Below are 8,638 nucleotides of genomic sequence, written 5' to 3' on the forward strand. Positions count from 1 at the left end.
CTTTGAAGGCTGAAGATGCAAATAGCCCCTGAAGCAATTATTGAACTATGAAAGAGCATGAAAAAGGCATCAAATGACCTTTTCACTTTCATCCTAATGAAATGTTAAATATGAAACATGAAATGCCTCAGAAATTTGAATAGTTTGCTGCTCAAAACGCACGTAAAGTACAAGGCTCATATGAGCAGTGAAAACTTTACGGAAACACACTTTGCGAACGACTTTACGAACGCCGTCTGAGCCGTCCTTTAACTAATAAGACAATTCCTTTCAACTACAAATTCTATCAATTTGTGTTGTCTTTTCTGATAGAGAATGATAATCAAATAGCGTTAACTGGTTATTCAGAGCGAAGGTTTGAAACAGGATCTTTTTAGCAATCCAGTTTCTTGGGCGTAAAAAAAGCAGATCTTTGAACCTCACAAATTATATTGTTAATAACCGTTTTTGTTAAGACGTCACAGGGCGTTGCCGCTCATCAGAATGCTGTGCTACAATATATATAAGGATCCTGGATGATTGTCTATATTATCACAGTTCTTCTCTCTGTCTCATTGTTTGCTATTTTCAGAAACAAGCAAGTGACCATGATTCGCTCGGTAAGCTCCTCCAAGTTATTTTCTTGGTGTACGGCACTATTATCAACCCACAAAAATCTGCGAGGAGGAATGAATTTGTGTTTTTCTCAATTCTTACGATGAAAATATCGAAAAATTGCATTTTCTAAAGGTAATACCCCAAAAAGATATTTTTTAAAACCGAGGGGGGCATATAACTTCCTACCCCCTCCCCCCCATTGACGTGACTGGTACACTGTATCAACAAGTTGCTTTTAAATTGCTTATAGTGAAAGTCGTATTCTCCATGTTTGAAGTTTTGAGGAACATGTAAAATACTAAAAGATAATGGTGTCTACAAATTTTCTATTTCTTATTTTAAAGCCGAATTTGCCGAAGATATAAAGACTTCTAGATGTTAGTTCTTACATGCTTTTTTTTAGCTTTTCATTATAAGTTTTAATTCAAATCGATGGTTTTCTATTCTCATTTTCTGCTCCACTATTCGCTTAAATCTTTTCTTTGAAATAAGATTGCATTTACCTCTATTGACTTACGTTGTGCTACTTCAAATCGATAAAAGGATTGTTTCTTTTAATGCTGTTTAACAATTAAGGTTAGGACAAACATTAGTCTTTATAAAAACTATAATTACTAATAATTACTAAAAGACTATAATTACTAAATATACTATAATTTATAAAGAAATAAATATAAAATGCGAAGAATGAAATCTAGTTGCTTGCAGACATTTTCTTTATTGAAAAATATGACCAAATGTCATATTTTTTTTGTTATGATATGATTATCATAACATGATAATCTCCTAGATATTAACGTTGCACCCCAGTTTTCCTACAAGCAATATCATGTAGCTGGGGAGGAGGGGTACATGTCATTGTTACTCTGAATGTCCAAAATTCTTTTTTCTCTGATTAACAAATAAATTTTCAAATGGGGATAAATCCATTTATTTAGACAGTGAAAAAAACAGGTACAAAAGTCAAGACATTTCAGTCACATATACAGCGTTCGTCATCAGTAGAATTGCTAAAATAATGTAATTGTAACTAGCATATTTATACAAAAAATAAATAAATTTCCGGGTCATCCACAAAACGATGAACTTACAGATTATTCACTAGATTATTTTCAACGAGAGTTCACATAAAAAGTTCACTCAAAGCCTTGGTTAAAATTTCCTTCTTTAATCTTGCCCAAAAGTAAATCAAATTTGTGAATGACATGAAAAGTTATTTGTTTTTTGTATAAATATGCTAGTTTCAGTTATACTATTTTTAACAATTCTTCTGACGACGATCAATGTATTTGTAATCAAAATATATCGACTTTTATACCTTTTTTTCCACTGTCTAAATAAATGGATTTAAACCCATTTTGAAAATTTATTCGTTCGTCATAGAACGGCTGGGTGATCTAAGAAGAGAATACCTAATTTAAGGTGTTATGTCAAAAATTTCTCTGATTGGATTCAATTAGTTTTAAGGATCTGCTTTTTCCGTCTTATACAAGTTTGATGGTAAAACTTAAGGTTGGGCTAGGTTAAATTTGTCTATAAATCTCAGAAGTGGATTAAAATCCTAACCTGTCACCATCAAATCTTACATACAACTGAAAAAGTTGACTGGCAAAGTTGGCTAAATTTAAGGAGAGAAAAAGGTATTTCGGACATTCATCGGTGAATGTTACCAATTTCGGACATTCTCGGTACCATTTGTATCTCCTCTGTTGCATTTGGATGCAAACAATTAGAATTGAAAATTCTGTACTAACAATCAAACATTAAAAAAACAATAAGAAAAACGACGATAGTAGCAAAATTTTAAAAGAAATTACTCTGGCTATACATTTTTGAAAGACTTTTTGTTTAAAGGAAAAATATGACAAATCATCTTTTCGCTACCTATGGAAATATTTTGTTCAAAATAAAATCAGTTTAAAGCATATGGTTCTATTTTATACTCGGGTTCAGTAAACCAAAATAGTTCATTTGAACAGGTTTTATCATATTTCAGGCTGTCTTCCTTGCATTTGTTGCACTAGCTTTTGGCGCTCCAACAGAAGAGAAGTCTGAAACTGTTGTGGTTTCTGCCGCTCCATATGCCACTCCTTATGCGGCTCCTTATGCATTTGCAGCTCCATATGCTGCGGCAGGATCACCAATTCTCGGAGCTCCACTCCTACCCAAGGTAAACTTACATTGTTGAAGTTGAGACTGAGTCTTTCAGACTTGAAACACTATCTGGAGCTGTTTAGGCTCACGTCTTTTGAGTCCAAACGAAACTGGACTATGTTCCAGAAGAGTCTGCATACAATGCGGGTAGGATTGTAAATAAAAAGGCAGCCATTTGATGATTCCTCCAAATCAACCGGAATCGGAACAGCAGTCCTCCCTCGAATCATAAGCTTAATAGAGTTCTCAAATGTCATGTAAAATGTTTTGCGTTAGTCCATAACTTTAACGTAGAAAAAAAAAACTCCATGGCTCAAAATTTTAAGTTCCTAAATTCTATTTGGCTTTACAGTCTTCCACAGAAGCACTTAAACTTTCGCAAGGAAACCAAAAAATTACTTTAGCCATAAATAAACCATCTTTTCAAACAGTTCATGGTAACGAACAGTAAATAGGGCCAAAAGTAATCCAAAATTTAAAGAACGGAATTTTGATAGAGAACCCTACCGTAGAGGCTTCAAGCTTCTATCTGCAAAAATGTGGAATTTGTAATTTTTGCCAGGAGAGAGATCACTGGTGCGTGTCTATTTGCTTCTTTTTCTTTCTTTCCCTAGGGGCAATCGTATCAAACTAACTGTCCTACAAGATAGGTGTCTCTTTCAAACGGAAACCAAAACTCCTATGGTTACTTTAAATGACCAGAAAGATTGGAGGGCAACTGGCCCCATCCCACGCCCAAAGCCATTCAATAAAATTGTTAGATAGCCATTTTGTTCAGAACAGTTGAAAGGTCCCAATAACTATGGCTCTGGAGATGACTTGTCTCCCAGAGTCACTGGGGAGACGGCAGTAAGCTATAGATTTTCCACATTGTTTACATATAGTACTTGTTATTGGAAAGTATACAGACATTCTTGGGGGGAGGGGTTTCACCGGGAGAATTTCCCTCGGGATGGAAGTTTACGGGGATGAACTTTCCAGGGTAAATTTTACACAAAGGGGAATTGTCAGAATTTCAATACGAAATTCTTTGTATTTGTGATACTTTCTCTTTACCGCAACGATTAAAAATGTGGAGATATTTGGGGAAATCGTCCAGAGAAAATTTTCAGCGGGGTTAGAATTGTCTGCAATATTTTTTTGTGGGAGTAATCTCTGCGTGGAGGAATTTTCTGTGGGAGAAACTCTTCATTAGGAAGGGAATTACAGGGAAAATTGTCCACGGAAGGAAAATTCAGCATAATTTGAAAAACAATCAGTACTTAAAAAAAAGTCTTTTTCAAGTAAAAGTAGGCTAAAGAGAATTTTCTAGGCCTAATTGTCCCAGGAAATTTTCCAGGGAGTATTTTCAGCAAGGATCTTTCCATGGAGAAATATTTCGTGGGGTAAATTTTTCATAGAAAGGGAAGCGGATCTCCGGTATTATTCGAAAAACGATTAGAAATAAAATAAAGTATTATTTTCAACTGAAAGTAAGCAGCAACATTAATACTTAAAACGAACAAAAATTATTATGGGGGAAGCTGACCCCCCCCCCTCAATGCCTCGTTCTTTACGCTTAGATTTGACTTTTTAGCAGTTTAATAAGAACAAGGATCTTTTGTAAAGTACAAAAAAAAACTTAAGCGTGAAGAGGGAGGTATTGAGGAGGGGGCAGCCCCCTAATACACGAAACAATTTATGCCCATTTTAAGTTATAATGTTGCTCCTTCCTTTCAGTTGAAAATTTTGGGTTTTATTATTTACAATTAGCAAAAACCCGCGCGGCCATAGCTAAGGAGCGAGTGGTGTCTCTGAGAACGCTATATGAGATCTAATAAAACAAAACAAAAACAGATTTTTGTAACCAAGTTCAATAAAATAATTTATCTGCATTAAAATTCATTAGACCAGCTGTGAAAGGGCTCTCCTGCAGTGGCAAGTCACTTAATACTCTGAAAAAAATCTTCAATAGTGCCATTTCCCTTTCATAGTCAGTCTTGCAGTTTTATTAGTTACCCTCCTTTCTCAACCAGTTAAAATCTTCTAATCAATTCCATTGCGACAAACGACTTTCATGGCAATGTGATGTACACGTCCCAGTAGAAAACAGCTCTCCTTCTGCGAATACATACATAATAAGTTCTATATTTCTTCTATATTGTGTTTTCCATGTTGACTGATCAGGCTTGATAGCTGAGCATGTTTGGACATAGCGTTAATAATTAGGGGCGGGGGTAGCTCCCAAAACTATTCGTAGGAAATTCCAAGCAAAACTCAGTATGATCTCTGACCAATATTCTGGAGGGCAATTGTGCTTTATTCCAACAGAAGTTTCTATTTTATTGGATGTACATCAAGAAATTTTTGCTGCAATTTTTACATTGATGGAACTCCACGCTAAAAATGAGTATTGGCTAATTATATCATGAAATAATCTAAAAAAAACTTTTGTAAAGTTAATATATATATATATATATATATATATATATATATATATATATATATATATATATATATATATATATATATATATAGACAGCTATGAGCTCACTGAGTAGAATAGTAGAAGAAAGGTTGTCTTTCAGTAAGAACCGTGATTTGTTTACTCATATTGAACTTTTCATTTTCTTAAAATGGCTGCAATTAAATACGAACAATCCTATTAAAAGTTGGTTTAAAAGAGATAAATGTTAGCTTTGTCGGACTTTTTTACAACTGAAAACTATGCGTTCATATAGAAAAAATGAAAAAATCGTTAAATTCATGTTAATTTTCTTTTCCTTTATACTTCATTTTTTCAGATCAGCTATGAGAAGGCCGAAGTCAAGACTTACCAGCCTGTCGTGAAAGTGAGTGCCCCAGAATACCAGTATAAAGCAGTCCCAGTAGCAGTTCCTACCGCATATGCAGCCCCTTATTATGCTCAACCATACGCTTACCCCTATGCTTACGGTTATCCATATACCACTGTCGTCAAGGTCTAAATCTGTTTTTGTAATTTATTTCTAATTTAAATATAGTAAAGCTCAAAATATGTCACTCTTTATTTTAAAGCATTTGAGTCTTTGCGTTCACTTATGAATTCAAAAATATTATAAATCAGCATTAACGTATATCACCAATGAGGTTTTTTTCCGCCGATTAAAAGTTAGTAAAGCTAAGCACAACCATTGGCTAGCAATTCGTAAATCGTAATAATTGGGTGGGAAAGCCGTCTAAATTTTAGTGACTGCTTTTGGGGCCAATACGACCTCAAGGCAGCGAAATATGGTGAACATATTGGTCAAGTCCTACATGAAAGTAAGCTAGTATGTTCTTTCACTAATTGAAGATATTGATGAAGGCTTCGATGATATTCTTATCCAACCCATTGCTTCTTTGATCAGAGGCTGGGTTTTACAGGAATGTTTGAACTAGCGTTCTAGCATTATTACTTTCTTCTCCAAAACGGCCGCTAAAATGAAAATATTTGGAACAGGCAAGAAGCGTTGCAAATAACACAACAATCCTAAGACGATTTAAGTTTTGTTGGTTGGATACCTTTGCTATTAGGGTAAGTAATCACTTTCTGGGGAATTTTCCTTTCGATATTTCAAAATACTGAACCAGATGAAATGGACTATATTCTTAAGGTAATCTAGGCTTATGTTTGTATGTTGGATTTTTTTATATTAGGGTAAATAATCTCCAAAAAGTGGACAAATCCACAACATAGACAAATAACACAGCGATCCTAAGATGATTTAAGTTTTGTTGGTTGGATACATTTGCTATTAGGGTAAGTAATCACTTTCTGGGGAATTTTCCTTTCGATATGTCAAAATACTGAACCAGATGAAATGGACTATATTCTTAAGGTAATCTAGGCTAATGTTTGTATGTTGGATTTTTTTATATTAGGGTAAATAATCTCCAAAAAGTGGACAAATCCACAACGTAGACAAATAACACAACGATCCTAAGACGATTTAAGTTTTGTTGGTTGGATAACTTTGCTATTAGGGTAAATAATCACTTTCTGGGGAATTTCCCTTTCGACATTTCAAAATACTGAACCAGATGAAATGGACTATATTCTTAAGGTAATCTAGGCTTATGCTTGTATGTTGGATTTTTTATATTAGGGTAAATAATCTCTAAAAAGTGGACAAATCTTTTTTAATATTTCAAAGAAAAAGTAGCATAGCTAAGTAAATAATTTCAAGAATTAGCTCAAATGTCAAACCCTGGAAATTTTATTTATATTAGCTTCGCTACTCTTCTCTAAAATAGCAAAGCAAGTGGTTCAGAAAGCGTTCATCCCCCCTCCCACAAATACAGGTTAAAACACATGCCCGCTAATTGGAGGTTTGAGTGTTGAAGTGGACTAAGTTCATTTTTGCTGTTTCCGAAATATTGATGTACTGTGTAATTCAAAAAAAAAAAAAAAAACTAGAAATGTTTCAAGGTTTGTCCATTCATTCTTGAATCTATTTCCGATTTATGGAATGACTGATATGTTATCAAGCCGCTGCTTTTTATCTAATAAAAGCCCACATTCTTTCGTAGCAAGAGTGAACCAAAATCCCCTAGCCTCGTGTTATCATTTTTGTTCTTAGTTTTTACCAAACCTATAGTAAAGGAGTCAATTCTATTCATTCAGCTTTTGAGCTTATAGAAAGGAAAATTATACATTCTCCCTCTATCTATTTTAAGTACAAGGAAGTATGAAGAAAACCCGTCTAGTTTTAATCATATCTTTATGAAGAATGGGAGACCTATTTTGATTGAGAATGAACAAAAGAAAATAAACTCGTAAATTTTATTCCTTTAGCTCGAATATAACACAGGATTCTCTAATAAACTAAACATCAAATATACATATTTTCTTCTATGACACAAAAACCACATAGACCGAAATATATAAAATTGCCTACAAACAGCAATTCAAAAATACTCTTTTTCATCGAAATAAAATATAAGAAAAACTGAAAGACATTCCGGCCTCACGTTGACTGGCCACAATACTTGAGTATATCTAAACAAATACACCAAAGATTAGGTTCAACTAACGAAGATGCGACACATACTGGTTAATATTATCAATGGAAATTAGCAATCCACTTTTTCAGGCTTCATATCTGTGACACCTATTAATATGCATATAGATGTGATGGTTCACATATTTTGGCATAAAACATATCTGCTTAACAAGAGTTGTCAGAAAATGTACATTCTGTTCTAATCGACACGAAGAACCCTCCCCGTTGCAACGGTTTGCTAACATCGACAAGATGCAGCGAACCTCTGATTAAAATGACCGATCCGTGGCTTAGCAAATGACTGGCACACTATATAGGGTGGGCAAAACCGAAGGCTCGCCAATAGCTAAGAAATGCGTCGCTTTCGCATAATTTTAAGGCTACTTTAGAATAAAACAAAATTAGAACCCTCCCCTGTTTTTTTTTTTTTACTCGCAGTAGTCCGTCGGTAATCAAAGAATAAACATGCTTCGTCCGTGTACGTGTAGTTCTAGCGGCCAAAATTGTATCACATTTACAGAAAGAGGCGGAAAATTTGATTTCCGCATATGGCAGTTGAATCCCTGTCTACCCACTGCATCTGATAGCACGTTTCTGACAAAACAAAGATTAAGCTGATATACAAACTAAGGCTACCAATCTTGACAGCTTGCTTTCCACATAAGAGAATTTTCATGATGTCGTATCTTCTTTAGGTGTTCATAATCTCTGAAACGGACTTAGAAGACAATAGTATTACTCGTTTAAATTTTTGGAATTTACAAAATAGCAGACTTTCAAGCCTACAAGACACGAAAAAAGTATAGACGGGCCAATTAAAACTAGCGTTAGACAAACACCAGTCGAGTCACATTTCCCAGTGCTTCGAAAAACAGTCATTATCT

The 8,638-nt window shown here is 34.4% G+C and overlaps 1 protein-coding gene across 1 annotated transcript; it reads left to right on the plus strand.

Moving 5' to 3' along the window:
- Window positions 1-444: 444 nt before the first annotated feature.
- Window positions 445-5,767, plus strand: LOC136039429 (uncharacterized). The gene is made up of 3 exons (XM_065723166.1): window positions 445-599; window positions 2,594-2,767; window positions 5,535-5,767. The coding sequence occupies exons 1-3, from the start codon at window positions 516-518 to the stop codon at window positions 5,715-5,717; spliced, it is 441 nt and encodes a 146-aa protein (XP_065579238.1). The 5' UTR covers window positions 445-515; the 3' UTR covers window positions 5,718-5,767.
- Window positions 5,768-8,638: the final 2,871 nt, after the last annotated feature.

This window comes from Artemia franciscana, chromosome 2 (assembly GCF_032884065.1).
Source record: "Artemia franciscana chromosome 2, ASM3288406v1, whole genome shotgun sequence".
In the NCBI taxonomy this organism is placed as follows: Eukaryota; Metazoa; Arthropoda; class Branchiopoda; order Anostraca; family Artemiidae; genus Artemia; species Artemia franciscana.

Bases quoted from the DNA above. Each gene is read 5' to 3' on its own strand.
- LOC136039429 (XM_065723166.1), top strand. From the start codon at position 516: ATGATTGTCTATATTATCACAGTTCTTCTCTCTGTCTCATTGTTTGCT. The intron at 600-2,593 runs GTAAGCTCCTCC...ATCATATTTCAG, and splicing joins AAGTGACCATGATTCGCTCG to GCTGTCTTCCTTGCATTTGT. The intron at 2,768-5,534 runs GTAAACTTACAT...TCATTTTTTCAG, and splicing joins GAGCTCCACTCCTACCCAAG to ATCAGCTATGAGAAGGCCGA.